The sequence below is a fragment of the Patagioenas fasciata genome, chromosome W (assembly GCF_037038585.1).
Source record: "Patagioenas fasciata isolate bPatFas1 chromosome W, bPatFas1.hap1, whole genome shotgun sequence".
In the NCBI taxonomy this organism is placed as follows: Eukaryota; Metazoa; Chordata; class Aves; order Columbiformes; family Columbidae; genus Patagioenas; species Patagioenas fasciata.
Genome location: NC_092559.1, coordinates 48,992,743 through 49,013,285, shown reverse-complemented (window position 1 = coordinate 49,013,285; position 20,543 = coordinate 48,992,743). Strand labels below are relative to the sequence as shown.

At 40.9% G+C, this 20,543-nt stretch overlaps 1 protein-coding gene across 2 annotated transcripts in view; it reads right to left on the bottom strand.

The window, feature by feature from the left end:
• The window catches only part of LOC136114576 (transportin-1-like), a 108,221-nt gene that overhangs the window by 18,402 nt on the left and 69,276 nt on the right, over nt 1-20,543 (bottom strand). For both annotated transcript variants that reach the window (XM_065859945.1, XM_065859944.1), the window contains 6 exons: nt 13,760-13,841; nt 12,919-13,041; nt 7,937-8,055; nt 4,136-4,196; nt 3,307-3,475; nt 1,075-1,227 (listed from right to left, as the gene is read on the bottom strand). In XM_065859945.1, coding sequence (XP_065716017.1) covers nt 1,075-1,227; nt 3,307-3,475; nt 4,136-4,196; nt 7,937-8,055; nt 12,919-13,041; nt 13,760-13,841 — 707 coding nt within the window. The remainder of the gene's footprint in view (nt 1-1,074; nt 1,228-3,306; nt 3,476-4,135; nt 4,197-7,936; nt 8,056-12,918; nt 13,042-13,759; nt 13,842-20,543) is intronic.

Here is a 20,543-nt window from a genome sequence, read left to right as displayed (position 1 = left end):
TAGGACAGCTGACCCCAACTGACCAAAGTGATATTCCACACTATATGACATCATGGTCAGCAATAAATTAGGGGGAAGGTTCACCGGGGGGGGAAGGGAATGCTCAAGGACTGTCTGGGCATCGGTTGGTTGGTGGTGAGCAATTGTTTTCATTTGTATCACTTGTCTTTCTTGGGTTTTATTTCTCTCTCTTTGTTATTTTCCTTCTCATTACAATTTATTATTATAATTATTATCATTATTTTATTTCAATTATTAAACTGTTCTTATCTCAACCCATGACTTTTCTCACTTTTGTCCTTCCAAATCTCTTCCCCCCATCCTGGTGGAGGGGGGAGTGAGTGAGCAACTGTGTGGTGCTTAGTTGTTGGCTGGGGTTAAACCACAACAGCTACACATTTCAAATCAGCAAGGGCAGTAATACACTGAGATTTGCCAGAAATACTAACTTTTACCTTGCTTGACTTGAAATCAAAACCAACAAAAAAGTTTTCTAGCAGCAAAGAAAAAGTATGTTCACTAGGCACTGTAGGAAAAGATAAACAATCCAAGCATGGACCCAAACATATTCCTTCAGTTTGCAAAATGGACAGAGATACCAGAAATACAGGCAAAAAGCCAAGCCTGTGAGTAAATAAAAAGAAATGGAAGTTATCACATTTAAATGAGAGAACCATCCACAAAAACCAGCTCAGGATACTGAAGTCACAAAACCTGTCTTCTCCATTTCTGAAAACACTGAATGAAATGTGAGGCTCAAATTTATTAAATATTCCTGTTGCATCAAATCAAGGTGGTACTTAATGAGAGACTAATAAATATATGCTGCAGAGTTAAGAAAGGGAGGAATAAAATAATCTAAGTTATTTATCCTCTGAAACATGCATAATTTGAAAATGAAAAATTAAACAAATGACTGCAGTCACTAATTAGTAGATGTAGAGATTAATCACTAAAACCAAATCAACTAAGTATGTATGCTTGTTTGCACAAGTAAATTCACCTAGAAGGAATCGCAGAGCTGCTTTAGAACCAATAAAAAATTCAGCAACCTGATATGCACTGTTGCCTTACCTTCAGCAATTGCTCCAAGAACAAGAATACCAGATTCTTTAACTACCCATTCGGGATGGAAGAGCAATTCCTTCAAAAGGGGCAAGATGTGTGGCAGAAGTTCATCGTGAAATACATTAGCCAGGACATCTAGAGCAGCAGCAGAACATTTCCCTGAGGGGAATTAACAGTGTTAATCTCTGCTTATTATACAAGCAGTTGTAGTTAGACAGTATAATCCTCATTTTAACTGTGAGCTGCTAGGGCATTAGAAGGAAAGATACTTCAATTTCATTACAATATACAGGAATCCACTGTATTCTGGTACAAAGCTACAGCTCTTACAAAGCCAATTTTGCAGCATTTTTATAGTCACTGAAAGGACTTGTACACTGGGGATACTAAAACACTCACTGACAGGAACCACACCATTATATTGCAACATTATATACATTACCTAATTTCAGGATAGTGTAACACTATATAAGACAGAAGGTCTGTGACATTAATGCAACATACTGAAGAAACTAAGGAAAAATAGCCTAAAAATATTAGCAATCGATTAAAAAGAAAATATTGAAACATGATCCATGTCTCAAAGCAAAAAAAGGGCAAAATCATCAATCTCTAGAGACTGAAAGAAATTCACTGACCTCTGCTCTGACCTTTTATATCTTACTCCTAACTCTGTGATGCACCAATACAAAGGACATTACCTCAAAATTTGTTCAAAAGTATTTAATCTCATATTTTTAGCACACAAAAGTTCATAAAAGAATAACTTCAAAACATGATTCAGAAATCCTTACTCTGGTTTTCTGCTGTGGTGCTGTCTAGAAAAATAATGCTAAGATGGATTTATAAAGAATGCTTGTATTAGAGAATTTATACTGCACTCTTTTTGCTTATTATGATCTCAGTTTCTTCTTAATCTGTCGGAAATGATCCAACTGGAACAAAAGTATATACAAGACAGGTAATCAGGCAAAATATACGTGGCAAATGTAACATGCAAAAATCCTAAACTGGACCTAAACTGCTAGTGAGCCAAAACAGGACACAGATACATTTTCAGCTGGGAGGTAGCAACTATTAGAATAGGTAATAAATACAAAACTGCTCTGCTCCTAGATGATGTCCAACAGGTTTAAACAAAACAAAACATGAGCCCTCAACTCAGAGCAGATCTCCACTGCAACACAGTAATAAACAGTACAGACTTCCCAAGACCAGCACCTGCTGCTTTCAGCTAAGACTGTTTCAGCTTTCTACTAGAGGAAAAAAAGGTGGGCTCCCATATTTAGTTACCAGGTCTCATTAGTAAGCAATGCTGCTAATTGTCAGGCTGTGTTGATGCTTCCTTTCTGTTCCAATTGGAAGTCAAATATAGAACACTGGACAAGAAATAGGGCATGCAATTCTGAATTTCAGATAATCCAAATTATCTTAAATCCACATGACATACATCAAAACAGATTTCTTAACTGTTCTGTTCTCCCTCTTTCCTAGTTAGCTTTAGCTTCCTCGCCATCTTAACCAAAACTGTGGACCACAGAGTGCCCTCTGTCATTTCAGCCGCGTTTTTCAGAAAATATGTATTCTGCGATCTCTACACACAACGACTACAAGAATAGCATTACGAATTAAAAACTACATTAAAAAGATACTTTACTTTCTTCTGAAATAATAATAATAATTTAAATTGATTAAGTATGTCTCAAAGTTGTTTGATCCATAAGTTTCAAGGCACATTCATCTATACTACATCTGAACTACTGGTAATAGTTGTCAAAAGCAGTATGTTCAAATGGAGGGGAAAAAAAATCAAATACACAAACCAGATTTAGAGGGAAGAATGAAGTAAAAGAAAGCATTATTAAGCTTCCTCAAGCTAAGAACAATGTGTAAGACTTTTTTCAATAATGTAATGTTAGACAGGTGATCCATGATTTCGATTATCTTGTAGAATTAAAATTCAAATTCCAAAGCTGCTGTTGAATTGCATTCAGCAGATGTTTGCAGCTCTATCAGCCATATTCAAAATAAGCTTACAGATAGCTAGCTTTTGTCAGTACAGTTACATAGCCAAAACGTCACCTGAAAGTCTCCCCCGCTTCCCCAACCACCAATTATATCAGCAGATAGTTCTTTTTCTATTCAAAAGGAAAGCCTCAGTATTCCTATATACAAACTTTTTACTGTATTATGCAAGTAGATATATTTTAAAACATTTTACACGTTACTTTGACGTACTTAAATTCCAGTCAGAAATAGTGTCATCATCATCATCATCGTCAAGATCATCGTCATCATCTTCAATACCATCTTCTTCATGTTGCTGAGCTACTGTCCGTGAACGATGAAAACGAGGTCTTATGTCCTGTTCACTATCTGGAATAGCTTCATCTTCTTCAACATCCCCCTGTCATCAAAATGTTTGATTACATAAACTACTGCAACTATATTGCTCATGGAAGTTAAGAATGTATTGTAAACTTTACTTCAAGATTTTATAAACATTTGAAAGATTCACATCTGCCCAGCTAATTAAAAAGGCCATCGTTCCTGCATTCTGCTACAGTATTTACCAGAAAAATGACAGGAAAATAGAAGCAAGAGAGGTAAGCTCACACAAAAGCACAAAGTATCCTTCTTGCTAAGAAATTATGCTTGATGGAAGGGAATTAGAAGGAAGAAGAAATAGATAAATTCTAGTACAGAGACATTCTAAAATGTTGTGAGGGAAAAAGCTGTGCAGTTCAAGCTAGAAGGTCATTAAAATGAATTCTGATCATATTTTTAAGGTTCCGGTGCTGCAGTAATTCATGGGTAAAAGTATCCCATCTCTGCCAAAGCTGGGTGGGAGGGGACAGGGACAAAGCAGGAAACCCCACAGACTATTTTCCAACAAACAGAGCAGCAGTTGCATGTAGTTTTTGGAACAGCACACCTTGCCCAAGAAAGCTAAATCTCCATGGAAGAGATGGCAGACCAAATCTGGTGTACCAGTTCAATCATTCTGATTGACAAGTCAGAAGCTAAACAGATATTCTTATTGAGTATAAAAGAAATCAGTGCTTACCTTCAAGAGAATAATATCAATCTCTGAATATTTCATACCATTTACCAGCACAGGTATCAGTCTACAAAGAAATATTGATACATGTCAAGAAGGAAGACCCTGGTAATTACAGGTATCAGTCTCACTGCCTGGTAAAATTATGGAGAAGGTTATTCTCGGAGTTATTGAAAAACACGTGAGAGACAATGCAGTTATTGGTCATAGCCAGCATGGGTTCACAAGGGGAAAGTCCTGCTTAACCAACTTAATTTCCTTTTATGACAAGATCACCCATCTAGTTGACCAAGGGAAGCCAGTAGTTGTGGAGGTTTTGGATTTTAGCAAAGCTTTTGATTCTGCCTCTCACAGTATCATTCTGGACAAAATGTCCAGCATACAGCTAGACCCATAAGTGGTAAGTGTGGCAGATGCACTTGACCCCCCCCCCAGCCAAATCAGCAGCAGTTTGGTCCAGGCTCCAGAGGATGTAAAGGCCTGAGCCGCAGCCAGGCCAAGAACTCCTTCCAGGAGACCCACAAGGAAGCAGAACTGCACACTGAACACCAGTAACTTGTGGGCACAGGGAGTCTCGTGCATACTTTTCCTACTGTATGCAATTGACTACGAGTCAACCACTTCATTCTATAAATACAACAGCCTGGATGAGCCCACTTTGAGCTCTCCCTGCTAAATAAGTGAGCTGTATGGCAATGGTTTTACTACTCACAGGTCAGTGGACAAGCCCAATTCAAGTTCAATATTAATCATTTAGCTTAAGTAGACACACACCAAATGTAATGGATTATTTAGAGATATAAGGTTGTATGATTTTTAGTGTACTCTTTGATTCATGTTACTTGGTAGACTAGATTTGCTAAAATTTTAAACTCATATTTACCAAAAGCAACTGCAGACTACACTAAACGCCTGCAAGATCAAGTCTAGCTTGCGTTTTGCTGGGAAAAATGGAATTGACTGGGAAAACAACGATCCAAGGCTAACACAGAGACATCACAGACATCTGCGAAGCGGGGCCTATTTTTGCACTTTGCTGACAAGAAAGGATTTATCCAGACAAAACGGCAATTTCAAGGATATGGACCAAAAACAATGTCTACAACTGAACAAAACAGAGGCCCACATGGAGTCAGGGGAAAAAGGGTCCAATGGGGAGCAAAGGACCTGGTGGTAAAATTTTGCTATTGGACTGGATCTTGGTGTGAATGGTCTGTAAAGATATAAAAGTTTGTAGTTTTCTATGCTCGGGCAGACCTCTGCACAGGTACTCATCTTGAGCCAGCCCTTCTGCTATTCTACTCCATTAATTTTTTTTATTTTCTGAGAATCTTGTCTCCTGAAAGTCTGCTCTGCATTTGGTCATAAGGCCTCGCCTGAAAGTTTGCTGCTGGAGTTCTAAAATACAGACTCCGGAGCGAATGGTTATCAGGGAAAGAGGAATCCTGACAGTTTGCACCGTGATGAATACGGCCTCGCCTGAAAATTTGTCTCCGGAGCTCCAAGACACAGCCCCTGGAGCAAATGGTTATCAGGGAGGGAAGACACCTGAAAGTTTGCTTTGTGAACAAATACAGGCACCTGGAGAGAAGGTAAGCAGCATTCAGCTTGGTATATTTTCCCATGCAGTAAATAATAGAGTGAACCTGCTACCGAACTCTTTTAAGTTGCGCTTCTCTTTAAGAAATCTAAACATTGTTCTGCAGCAAGCAGAACCCTAAAATCACTCCCCCGCGACAGTAAGTGATTGGCTGGTGGGTCAGGCTCAAAGAGTTAAAGTCACCAGTGGGGTTCCCAAAGGGTCAATTTTAGGGCCAGGGCTCTTTAATGTTTTTATAAATGATCTGGACACAGGAATCGAAATACATTAAGTAAGTTTGCTGATGATACTAAACTAAGAGGACCTGTGGACTCCCTCGAGGGTAGAGAGGCCTTACAGACTAGAGAACTGAGCAATCACCAACTGTATGAAATTTAAGAAGAGCAAGTGCCAGATTCTGCATCTGGGATGGGGTAATCCTGGGTATACTGTCCAACAGTATTGATGTATAGCAAAAAAAAAAAAAAAAAAGTAATACTAGGGGATAAAAAGTCAAATACTGCACATAAAACCACATTCACTACAAAAATAAAACCATAAAAATAAAAATATATATTACAAGCTAAATCAAGCTAATACTGAAATCACCATGGACTGACCCTTCACCAGTGACAGACTCAATCCCTGTATATTCTGCAGCTGAGGTGTATTGTTTCTGAAGGTACTCAGGCCAGCAATAATATTCACACATCTCAATGGCACGTTACCTTCTGAACTTCTAATGAAAGAATAGTAAGTATTTGGATTAACACCTACTCATTGACATTTCTGCAGCATACTTCATGAAGTATGCAGGAACTATATATTTTATAGGAAAGCCTACAGGAACAAAATGGAACAAGATATTGAACAAACAGGTTTTTAGAAGATCTTGTCCCACTTAATCTAATAAAAAGGAATTTAAGATTATCATCAAGTATTGGCAAATTTATATAGCTCCCTAGTCAAGAAGGACTCACCAACAAGTTGCTTTCAACAAATATGACACTGAAAGATAAGAGAGATGTAATGTTACTCTTATTTGTTTTTCTAGAAATTTAAAAGCTTCTTAAAAAAAACCCACAACAACCGAGGATAAAGCTCTTGCAATGCCAATGTTCATGCAGGCCAGAAGAGGTTTAAGTTTTATACTGATAAGGTGACTAGTATTAATATGTGTGTTGGGAAGGGGGTAGGTAGAATCAAGAACTGTGCTATTGTTCTTTTGTCTTTTGAGCTATAAGAGTAGGAGTTAAGTAAAAACATTTTAAGACTTTAAAATAATTTCTCATATCATTGGTTCTCCTGTTTTCAACTCCTATTCCTGTAGTGCTACAGGTGTTTTAATCTCAATTCTCTGCTTTCTAATTGCTTATGAAAACTGAAATTTTTACACCCCATGCACACTTTTTTTTTTAATTGCTATACATCTAAAATGGTCATTTTTGCTGAAAAGAATGTGTCTCTCCTCTCAACATCTTGACTGGAAGAAAAGAATCACAGACAGAACTACTCTAGTATTTTCAAAAACCTTCCATGCATATGTCAAAAACAGTCTCAGTTTTCTGGGAACACTGAAGAATTCTTTTCCTATTGCAGAATTCTTCAGATTAGTCTGAAAAAAAAGTTATGAGCACTGCTGCAGACATGCAGATGTTTACATCTCAAACATGGATATTCATTCCTGTTCAATCAAGGATCTACATTTTAAGGCTTAGGATACCTTTTTGAAACTTACAAAACAAAAAAGTTTTTGAAACTTAAATAACTATTGTCAGTCTGAAGAAGTATGAAGAAACACATTATAATACACACTTTCTTCAAGTTTAAATTGCAGTGGCAATTGATATGAAATTGAGTCCTAAATCTAAATGATCTTGTCATTTTGTTATGTTCTTCATAAATATAGGGAACCTTGGCATGACTATGCACATAGAAGCATTGCACAAATATGCTCACAATTATTATAAATTTGCAGCCACCTGATGCTTAACAGGTTGTTAAGGTTGAGGTAAAGAACCAGTGACACAGTTTAGGTTGTTTCTGGAGCCGAGTCTTTTCAGTGACCTCTGTGATACAGCCATTTTTAATATGCACAAGAACTAGCTATAGGAAACTCCTTCTAAGCATACAGCAAGATAGATACGGTCTCTATAAGAGTAACCAGGAACAAGTCAACTGAAGTTTAAAGATGACTATAACTAGGAGTTCTAATACTTAATACTTACTTAGTAAGATGCCGACATAACACATCTTTACAAATTGGCTGTTCAGCCAAAGTTAGCCAAAACTCGCAAGCCTCCAAAGCCACATTTTCATCTTGGTCCTGGGTCCTTTGAAGCATATACTGCACAAAATAAAAAAAAAATCACTTCTATAAGATATATTTTAAGTGTCCAGAAGAATCTATTAACATTTCAAAGTGTGTTTGCAAAATCAGACTATGCTACCAGAGTAATTTTGTTTCTTTGGGGCAAGGGGAAGAAACAGATATAAGAGACTACTTAAGGCTATGGTGAGAATAAGCCAAAAGACTTATTTCTTAATGCTAGATGATTCAGATTCTAAGATTCTTCACTGCTTAAGTGAGAACATTATTACCAAGAAACTATTGACAGAGACCCAAGAAAATATCAACAGTTTCTGGAAAATAATAGTTTTGCCCCTTTGAATAAAAAGATACAACTATACACTTAGTACTTATTATATCCAGTACAATAAAAAAGCTTCCCTTTCAAATCTTGATTCCTTGACAGGATGCAATTAAGTAGAATGCAAAACAGGTAAAAAAAAAATCTCACTTTTTTCTAGAACGGATGGTAATTCAGAGATTCAGTATCAAATCTTTAAGCTTGCTGTTAAAATTTAAATCCCCTTTAAACAAAAAATAATCAGACACCTGCACAAACAGAAAGCCTGAGTATACCACAGCCACGTCAGTTTCTTCCACACAACTGCAAAAACAATTTAGGGAAGATGCCTGCAATTTCCAAAATAGTAATTTCTGCATTCTTCCATGCCAGCCCTTATTTCTGAAATAGTTGGTTCTTCCACTCATTTTAGAAGCCTCATGGAAGTCCATGCAGCTATCTTTCCTCAAACATGGATTTAAAAAAACCAAAAGAAATCCTTCTTCAGAATATCATTTTATTCTCAAAATGAAATAGAATGAGGTGACCTATATAACCCTTATGCATTTCAGGGATGCAAGATCTGTCACAAACACGTCCCTTCCAACAGAATTGCACTAAAGTACAAGTGTTTCCTAAAGGGTCACTACTGTGATTAAGACCTCACAGTAACAGAAATACTGTTCTAAGAAGAGCTGTCAACAGATTACAGCTTGGAAAAGCTGAAAAATGTCTTTTCCATTGCAAGCAAGGTCCCATTTATGCACCTGAAGTGATATGGCATTTTTCCACAGAGGGCTCAAAAATCCACTATTTTGCTGTATCCAACTGTATCACAAAGACAAAACCAGAATGACAAAAAGAAATCTCTGTTTGAAAGTGCTCCTCACACTGTCATTTCCTAGAATCATAGAATCATTTCAGTTGGAAGAGACCCTCAGGATCATCGAGTCCAACTCTAGCACTAAACCAAGTCCGTAAGAACCTTGTCTAAACGCCTTTTAAACACCTCCAGGGATGGTGACTACACCACTTGCCTGGGCAGCCTGTTCCAATGCCTGACAACCCTTTCCATGAAGAATTTTTTCCTAATATCCAGTCTAAACCTCCCCTGGCACAACTTGAGACCATTTCCTCTTGTCTTATCACTTGCTACTTGGGAGAAGAGACCAACACCCTCTATGCCACAACCTCCTTTCAGGTGGTTGTAGACAGCGATAAGGTCTCCCCTCAGCCTCCTTTTCTCCAGGCTAAACAGCCCCATCTCCCTCAAACTATCCTCATAAGACTTGTGCTCCAGGCCCCTCACCAGCTTCGTCAACCTCCTCTGTGCACTCTCTAGTACCTCAATGACCTTCTTATGATGAGGGGCCCAAAACTCTATGCAGTATTCAAGGGAGGGGCCTCACCAGTGCTGAGTACAGTGGCTCAATCACTTCTCTAGTCCTGCTGGCCACACTATTCCTGATACAAGCCAGAATGCTTTTGGCCTTTTTGGCCACCTGGGCACACTACTGGCTCATATTCAGCCAGCTGTCAATTAACACCCCTAGATCCCTCTCTGCCAGGCAGCTTTCCAGCCACTCTTTCCTGAGCCTGTAGTGTTGCCTGGGGTGGTTATGACGCAAGTGCAGGACCAAGCACTTGGCCTTGTTAAACCTCATCCAATTGGCCTCAGCCTAATGATCCAGCCAGTCCAGATCCCTCTGTATGGCAATGCTACTCTCCAGCACATCAACACTCCCCTCAATTTGATGTCACCTGCAGACTTACTAAGGAGGCACTCGATCATCTCATCCAGATCATTGATAAAGAGATTAAACAGAACTGGCCCCAATACAGAGCCCTAGGGAACACCACTCGTGACTGGCCGCCAACTGAATTTGGCTCCGTTCACCACAACTCTTTGGGCCCGGCCCTTCATCCAGGCCAAGAGCTGCCAGCTTCTCCAGGAGAATGCTGTAGGATACATCCACAGCCTTTCCCTCATCTACTAGGTGGGTCACTTTGTCATAGAAGGAGATCAGGTTGGTCAAACAGGACCTGCCTTTCATAAACCCTTGTTGACTGGGCCTGATCACAAAGTTCTCTTGTATGTGCTGTGTAATGTTACTCAAGATCATCTGCTCCATGACCTTGCCCAGCACCAAGGTTAGACTGACAGGTCTGTAGTTCCCTGGATCATCCTTCTGGACCTTCTTGTAGATGGGCTTCACGTTAGCCAACTTCCAGTAAATTGGGATCTTCACAGTTAGGCAAGATTGCTGATAAATAATGGAAAGTGGCTTAGTGATCACCTCCATCAGCTCCCTCAGCACCCTTGGGTGTATCCCATCTGGCCCCATAGACTTGTGGGTGTCCAAGTGGTGTACCAGGTTGCTAACCATTTCCCCTTGGATTATTTGGGCTTCATTCTGCTCCCCATCCCTGTCTTCTGCCTCAAGGGGCTGGGTACTTGGAGCACAACTGTTCTGACTATTAAAGACTGAGGCGAAGAAGGCATTTAGTACCTCAGCCTTTTCCTCATCTTCTGTCACTATGTTTCTCTCTGCATCCATCAGGGGATGGAGATTCTCCTTAGTCCTCCTCTTGTTGCTAATATGTTTATAGAAACATTTCTTGTTGCCCTTCACAGCGGTAGCCAGGCTCAGCTCTAGTTGGGCTTTGGCCCTTCTAATTTTCTCCCTGAGTAATCTCACAGAATTCTTGTATTCCTCTTGAGTAGCCTGCCCCTCCTTCCAAAGGTTATAAATTCTCTTTTTATTCCTAAGTTCCAGCAGCATCTGTCTATTCAGCCAGGCTGGCCTTCTTCCCTGCTGGCTCGCCTTTCCACACACGGGGACAGCGTCCTCCTGAGCCTCTAAGATTACCTTCTTGAAGAGAGACCAGCCTTCCTGGACTCCTTTGTCTTTCAGGACTGCCTCTCAAGGGACTCTGCCAACCAGCCTTCTGAACAGGTCAAAGTCTGCCCTTTGGAAGTCCAAAGTAGCAGTTCTGCTGACCACCCTTCTGACTTCCTAGACTGCTTCCTCTCTGCTGTGTTGTATTTCCAGCAGACATCTGGTAGGTTGAAGTCCCCAACAATAAAAAGGGCTAGCGATCAAAAGACTTCTCCCAGCTGCCTGCAAAATATTTCATCTGCCTCTTCAACCTGGTTGGGTGGTCTGTAACAGACCCCCACCAGGATGTCCACCTTATTGCCCTTCCCTTTGATTCTCACCCATAGACACTCAACCCTATCATCACCCTCATCATGTTCCAGACAATCAAAACACTCCCTAACATACATGGCTACCCCACCTCCTCACCTATCGCTTCTCAAGCGTTTATAGCCATCCATTGCAGCACTCCAGTTATGAGAGTCATCCCACCATGTTTCTGAAATGCCAACTTTATTGTAGTTTTTCTGCCTCACGATGGCTTCCAGCTCCTCCTGTTTGTTGCCCATGCTGCGTGCATTCATATAGATGTGCCAGCCAGGCCATTGATTCTGCCACCTTTCTCTGGTGAGAAGCCCTAATTCCTTTGTGGCCATCCTCAAGTGCTTCCACAGTTTCTGCCACATCAATAACCCTTGTGTTTCTCTAACAAACAAACAAACAAAAACATACAACAACAACAAAAAACCACCCACAAAAACAAAACAAAAACCACCAAACAAACCCCAAACCCAACCAAACAAAAAAAACCTACCTCAAATACCAACACCACCTCCTTGTTCTGTGTTAGATGAGAACATGTCTGCCAGGGTTGGTGTCATGGAATTCCAGACAACACATAGGAAGACTAGTCAGCAAGCTAAGGCTGTCATAGGTCACCTCAATTTTATGTTTCTCTAATGCCTTTGTCCAGGAGCAAAAAAAACCACTTTCTTCATGTTGTCTGGACATAGCCCTTATGGAATTTGACACTGGGTTATGACCCACTTGTTCACATGAAATCTGCATGAAAAACATACTGATCTTCACTATATTTCCAGTCTATCAAGTAGTGTATGTAAAGGCTACCTAGAAACTGACAGTATTTCCCAGAAACATGGAAGTTTAAACTCAATCAGTTGAGCAGACAAAAACCAGCTGATTTGCTCTCTGGTAAGAAAGTCTGAACTAATCTAGAATAATAAAGGTACTATCAAATGACACTAACCTCTACAACTGAATGCAATAGCAGGCAGCTTCGTTAGCAGCTAAAAGAGCATCTCAGCTATATAAAATAACATTCCTTATCTTTGTTGTGGTCAAAAGATCCAAAAAAAGGTGACAGTTTCAATGTGTAAACTGTAGCAGTATCAGCACTAGAACTAAGTAATCTTCTCACTTGTGGTCAGTCACAGTATAGCTGATCCTGGTGATTTCAGGTTCAATTAACTTAATGAAGAAGGAACAACTGCCATATGCATTGTATGTCAAATACAATGTCAAGTTGGCAATTAGCTAAAAAGAAACTTTCACAACCTCAATCTTGAAGGAAAACAGAGTAGGCAAGCGCAAGAGGAACATAGCTTTTCTGATTAATGCTTTTATTATTATTTCTGTAACCCCAATCATGTTTCAGCATGCAATCTAGGAAATGAGACTCACCTCAACTATACTAATCATATGAGGAAGCAGGCGATCCATTCGAACTTCCAGCAACATTACCAGAGCACGGCAAACATTTTTGCGTACTTCAGGCTCCTCGTCACCAGCGAGTGCAAAAAGATTCTGTTGGAAAGTAATACCAGTTGAAAAGCCACAATTCATCTAGTTTAACTTGTGTGTAAATTAACATTATTGGCAAACTAAAGTATGCAAACCTGTACTTCTGTACCTTCCCACCCCACACCTTGGAATGCCATATTATTTCTTAAAGACATATGGTTTAGCAAATGAACTCTTTAGACTTTCAGTGTGTATTGTTACCCAGTGTTTTTATCATGTGTACATTAGACACAAGAACATTATTTCCTGATTTTTTTTTTCCCTAAACATGAATGAAGTTCTGAAGCTAGAAAACTCATTCAGGATATAACAGCAGCAAATAAAATACTCTAGATAACCCAAAACATCACCCTTCTAATCCACATTCAGTAGTAGTATTCAGAGAGACCCATCATCCAGACTCGGTGACATGATGATCCCCATACTGAACTCTTCATCACAGGTGACAGACTGCTGCCAGTACCTTTATGCAACAAGAGTTTCCTCTATTTATGAAAAGGAAGCATCTTTCAAAATACTGTTTCTTGGGTTGGGAGAGTGCTTAGACTAATCTGAGTATAAGCATACAGAATGAACTTCAATCCATGGGGACTGAAGCTAAGAATGAGAAGCCAGTAATGTGAAGTTTGGGGATAGCGGTGGTTGTAAAACATTATTCAAAGCTCTTGATAAATCAGATATGTAATTTGACTTAACCTCCCAACCAAGAATGCACACTCACCTCAATAAAAGAATCTATGTGTAACATAAGAGCTTGAGTTCTGCTGATGATAAATTGATTGACACATGCAACAGCATGAGACCTAAAAATGGAACAGTTAAAATATATATTTTACATTACTTAAACATTTTCTAAACTGTATATAGGCATCAAAAACATTAGGAAGCAAATCACATTGTCCAAGCATCTTCTAGAGGCAAGAGGGAATAAATCTGCACATCTATATTGTTACAAAAAAATTACTAAACCACATTTTTCTCTGATATATCTAATAAATAATTTAAAATAAAATATTCAGTAAATAAAAAACAGAGCAGGATGACTATACCTGGCACATTTGACCCAAACAGTATGTATTTTTTTTCAGATTACGATTATTTATCTTCTCTGATATTAACGATTCCATACAAGTCATCACAATGAGATTTTAGCACACCCTATTGGTTGTTAAGTATCCAACTGCATTTGCAACCTTTTTAGTATTTAACGAGACCAATATGCATCAGTAATATAGTTGTAACTTAGAACAAATGCACACTTCCATTAGGATACATACTAAAACACTTGTGGTAGAAACATACTAAAAGTGAAGAATTAGTTTTTCTATTCCACTTCATGCAAAGCCATTACTTACAAGTCTTTTTCATTCTCAGAGATACAAAAGCCAAATTACATAAGTAAAGGCACAAGGTAAAGCTACCTTTAAAAGCCTTTGAAAATCCATTCAAGTATTTTTACTAACCTAACTCCAAATGTCTAGTCTGTTCAGACATTTCTTGGAAGACAGTCTCATAAAACAGTGTTCAAAAGTTGTCTCTTGACAGATTTAAATAAAAAGTATTTTATTGACACTACTAATATTCTTCATACTTCAGCACTATGTACTGAAACCAGGCCATGGGTAAACAGGTGATCTGCTTTAAAGTTGAAACTGGTTTAACTATCTCAAAGCCACAAACAAACTAAAAGTGAAAGACTGTTTAATGTGATACGGAAAAAAGGAGGGTTTTCTCCACCTTTCTCAGCTCCAATGAAGTATTATATTAAGCTTATCTTTCCACAAGTGCAAGTTCATGCTTTGTTATATATTTTTCTTAGTGTGCATCTATTTTAGGTGAGTTTCTAAATCTTATTTAAATCCTATCATGATATATTCCTAGTTATACTCTTCCTTTTAGTCTTCACCATCTACTACTGTTGGCAATAATTGCCACCTCCAAGTTGTAGAATCTTTCAATATGATTTTCAAACAGGTGTTCAAAAACACATTTCACAAAATCACACAGAATAGTTGAGATTGGAAGGGACCTCTGGAGGTCTTCTTGTCCAATGCCTGCCCCTGCACAAGTAGGTCCACCTAGAGCCACATCTTGATGGCTTTTGAATATCTTGAAGGACGGGGACTCCACCACCTCTCTAGGCAACCTGTGCAAGCACTTGATCATCCTCACAGTAAGAAAAAGTGTTTCCTGATATCAAGACAGAACCTCCTGTGATTCAGTTTTTGCCCATTGCCTCTGCTCCTGTCACTGGGCACAACTGAAGAGAGTCTGGCTCAGACCTCTTCGCACCCTCTCTTCAGGTATTTATATACATTGATGAGATCCCCTCGAGCCTTCTCTTCTCCAGGCTAAACAGTCCCAGCTCTCTCAGCCTTTTCTCATAGGAGAGATGTTCCAGTGCCTTCATCATCTTCATGGCCCTTCACTAGACTCTCTCCAGTAGCTCCATGTCTCTCTTGTGCGGGGGAGCCCAGAACTGGAAACAGTATTCCAGGTGTGGCCTCACCTGTAGGGCGAGGGGAAGGATCACCTCCCATGCTGGCAACACTCCAGCCCGGGATACCATTCACCTTTTTTTTATGTCAATGGCACATTGCTGGCTCATTTCAGGGTAAAAGCTACTGTTCTTCTTGATAAATATTAACAATAAAAAGTTATTTATGGAAGTTTTCTTCTATCCTATACTTCTGTTACTTTGGAGAGATTAAGACTGTATTAAAGTAAGAAGATGCTGAACCCATTTAATTTGATCCAGCTGAAAGATAAAGAGCTTTCTAAGTTTTGGTGCAGTTAAAACAGAAAAATATTTTTATGCAAGAACTCGGAAACTAGTACCAGCAAACAATTTTTTACTCTCCCCTTGATGCAGTCATTACAAAAATGAAGGTGAGATAGTTCTTTATAATCAGAACATGAAAGTTTAACCACAGCACTGAAATTTTCATAATAATATGCAAAATCTTAAAAGAAACAGTTTGATTTTCAAAGTCAGACAGATTCTAGATTTGGAAGATAAAGAGGTGAGGCTGATCTATTAACTAAGCAAATAAGTGTGGAAATTAGTGATGCATGAAATATCTGTGCCTTCTCTTCTCACATTTGCACATGCAGGATCACTTAAAAAAACTAAGTGTGGGAGATCTGAGGGATTTTCTTGAGGTTGTTGTGTGGATGAGTTTCTATTAGATGGAGACTTATTTCTGAACTAGCCAAAGGAATTTCAAGGCCACCTCGAAAGCTGAAAACAGGACATGCTGTGGGAGTGAGGCAGTTCTACAATAACAGGGCCTCAACAAGACGTAAATCAGCAGACCTATTAGCAGTGAGACTCGGGCGCATGGACAGCTCGTGAACATGGACAGTATCCAATCAGCTAATGCATGCTTGGAGCATGGATGCATGATCAGGAAATAACTGCATATATAAGGAGGCTTGTTTCTGTAATAAAGGGCTTTGCTTGAATTCATATTGGAGTGTGTGGAGTCCATGAGTTTTCGCCCTCGCAAGTGGTGATTCCGACGTCATCCGTAAGGAGAATTTAAGGAACGGGGATGACCGCTGTGGGGAGCAAGCCCCAGCTGGAACGGCTCAGCTGGACCGTGACCGGGACGCAGTCTGTGGGCTGCGTGACTCCTGATTGATCGCTACAGAAGCGACAGAGGAGGGATAAAGGATCCGATATCGTTGCAACGGACACCCAAAGAGGTGAGCAGCTGGGGGCGAGAGGAGATGGGGCAGAATATTTTTAAAGAAGAAGAAGAAATACTGCAGCTCCTCCCGCATATTCTCTCTATGAGAGGGGTGAAGTATGAGGAGAGTATCCTCAAAATTTTGACTATTAATTTGGTGCAGAGGCAATGGGTTTCCTGCTGATCTGTCAGGAGCTTTTCAAATAGAGACTTGGGAAAAAGTGGGAACTGTGTTGTGGAAGGCAATCAGTCATGGTAAAAAAGATATTCTCAGCCTTGTAACCACCTGGAAACCGATAATTACTACACTGCAGCAACTAAAACCTGAAAAGACTGTTATGAGCATTAGTGACTCAAAACTTACACTTTGGGACGATATAGGGCAGAAATTATGGGATAAAGTCAGTAATGGAGATAAAGAAGCTAAATCATTAGCAACTACATGGAAGCTTATAATTACCACCTTAAAAGAGTTTAAGACTGAATGGTCAGCTGCTGCCAGAATTTTTGCAGCTTTGCAGCCTGATAAGTATCCTGAAATCACTGTGAAGTTTACCCAGTTTGTGTCTTTGATACCCTCCCTATTCCATCCCCTGCTGCGCATTCGGCACCCCAGATGGTAAAGCAGTCTCGGGCGGCAGGAGGAAAAATGCCGAGCGGGTGGCCTCCTGTACCATTGTCCAACCCTGGTGAGAACAACAAGTCCAGAGGATTGGAGTCAGACAACTTGCCCAAAGAACCTGTGAAAGCTGAGAATGCTAAAGTCGTAAACAAGTGTACTATCAGTCCTTTTACCAATTTGTATCTGCCTTTACTGCCTTTTAACCCTCCAACTTCCATGAGAGAGCAGGAGTCACTGGATAAGAACTGGGCAACAGAACTGTGTGACAGATTAGATCAGCTAATAGCGAGTGAATCCAGCAGTCGGCAATACAGTCATGCCGATCGTCATGAGAAAAGGGGTGCTCCTGGGGACTCAGATTATATGAATAATTATGATGCTAGAAAGTATTGTCGAGAATGTGCACTGTTCTGAATACCCCTGTTACTAATGATTCTCCAGCATCGTTCAAGTCCGCATTATATGATGTTATCTGATGACTCAGAAGAGGATGAGGATTTGCAGCTTTTTTTTTTTTCAAGTTAACAGGAAAGAGTATGTGTACGTGTTGCCCTGAGATCAGATAAAAACCATGAAAGACTCCAGCAAAATTAGACCTATGCAATGTAACAGCTATAGATCATTCAGGATGGAACAATAGGGACTCGTTGAAAGGGGCAGGTATTCCACAATTCTTGGAACAGACACTAACTGGCACACCACAATTACAGGCACTATTAGTTTCTGAAATCCTGAGGCAGTCAACAGACCTTGCATATCAAGCTATGATAAAGGTGCCTGAAACCAACAAAGCAGCCAAATCTTTTATAACTACTTTCAGGGTCCCAGTGAGAATTACATGCAATGAGGCATTCTATGCGCAGCTGAGAGTGGCCTCACAGTCACAGGCCCTGGTTGTTGTGGGTGATTTTAACTTCCCTGATGTTTGCTGGAAGGACCATTCAGCCAGCCAGCCACAGTCCAGGAGGTTCCTCCAGTGCATTGATGATAACTTCCTCATGCAGATGGTGGAGGAGCCCACCAGGAGAGGTGCACTGCTGGATCTCATCCTCACTAACAAAGAGAGTCTGGTCGAAGCAGTAAAGGTTGAGGGCTGCCTGAGTTGCAGTGACCACGACATGGTGGAGTTCAGCATCTTGTGTGGCAGGAACAGAATAGCAAGTAGAATTGCAACCCTGGACTTTGGCAGGGCTAATTTCGGCCTTTTCAAGCAATTGCTGGGGGAAATCCCATGGGCAAGACTGCTTGAAGGAAAAGGGGCCCAAGAGAGTTGGATTGCATTCAGAGATTGCTTCTTCCATGCTCAGGATCAGAGCATCCCCACACGTAGGAAGTCGAGGAAGGGAGCCAGAAGGCCTGTGTGGTTGAATAGGGATCTGTTGGGGATGCTCAAGCAGAAGAGGAGAGTTTACAGGTCATGGAAGCAGGGACTGGCCACTTGGGAGGAATATAAGGCTGCTGTTAGAGGATGCAGGAGGGCAGCTAGGGTAGCCAAGGCCTCCTTAGAATTACAGGTGGCGAGAGGGGTCAAGGACAGCAAGAAGAACTTTTTCAAATACATAGCAGATAAAACTAATACCAGAGGAAATGTAGGCCCACTGATGAATGAGGTGGGTGCCCTGGTGGCAGAAGACAAAGAGAAGGCAGAATTGCTGAATGCCTTCTTTGTCTCTGTCTACTCTGCTGGAGGCTGTCCTGGGGAACCCTGTACCCCTGAGACCCCGGATGAAGCCAGGTTAATGGAGGAGTTTGCTTTAGTCGATGAGGACTGGGTTAGGGAACAATTAAATAGTCTGGACGTCCATAAATCCATGGGTCCAGATGGGATGCATCCGCGGGTGCTGAGGGAGCTGGCGGAAGTCATTGCTAGACCGCTCTCCATCATTTTTGCCAAGTCTTGGGAAACGGGAGAGGTGCCCGAGGATTGGAGGAAAGCAAATGTCACTCCAGTCTTCAAAAAGGGCAAGAAGGAGGACCCGGGTAATTATAGGCTGGTCAGCCTCACCTCTGTCCCTGGGAAAGTAATGGAACAGCTTATCCTTGGTGTCATCTCAAGGCATATCAGGGATAAGAGGGTCATTAGGGGCAGTCAGCATGGCTTTACCAAGGGTAAGTAATGCTTGACCAACCTCATAGCCTTTTATGAGAATGTAACAAGGTGGATGGATGATGGCAGAGCGGTGGATGTGGTCTACCTTGACTTCAGTAAAGCCTTTGACACAGTCCCTCACAGCATCCTCACAGCTAAATTGAGGAGGTGTGGTCTAGACAATAGAGTAGTGAGGTGGGTTGCAAACTGGTTTAAAGAGAGAAGCCAGAGAGTGGTGGTCAATGGTGCGGAGTCCAGTTGGAGGCCAGTGTCTAGTGGAGTGCCTCAGGGGTCAGTACTGGGGGCAATATTATTCAATATATTCATTAACGATTTAGACGAGGGAATTGAGTGTACTATCAGCAAGTTTGCTGATGACACTAAGCTGGGAGGAGTGGCTGACACGCCAGAAGGCTGTGCTGCCATCCAGCGGGACCTGGACAGGCTGGAGAGTTGCGCGGGGGATAACCTGATAGAATTTAACAAGGGAAAGTGTAGAGTCCTGCATCTGGGCAGGAACAACCCCAGGTTCCAGTATAGGTTGGGGCATGACCTATTAGAGAGCAGTGTAGGGGAAAGGGACCTGGGGGTCCTGGTGGACAGCAGGATGACCATGAGCCAGCACTGTGCCCTTGTGGCCAGGAAGGCTAATGGCATCCTTGGGTGTATTACAAGGGGGGTGGTCAGTAGATCGAGAGAGGTCCTCCTTCCCCTCTACTCCGCCCTGGTGAGACCCCATCTGGAATATTGTGTCCAGTTCTGGGCCCCTCAGTTCAAGAAGGACAGGGAACTGCTGGAGAGAGTCCAGTGTAGGGCAACAAAGATGATTAAGGGAGTGGAGCATCTCCCTTATGAAGAAAGGCTGAGGGAGCTGGGGCTCTTTAGTTTGGAGAAGAGGAGACTGAGGGGTGACCTTATTAATGTTTATAAATATATAAAGGGTGAGTGCCACGAGGATGGAGTCAGGCTCTTCTCAGTGGCAAACAATGATAGGACAAGGGGCAATGGGATCAAGCTGGAACACAAGAGGTTCCACTTAAATTTGAGAAAAATCTTCTTCTCAGTGAGGGTAACAGAGCACTGGAACAGGCTACCCAGGGAG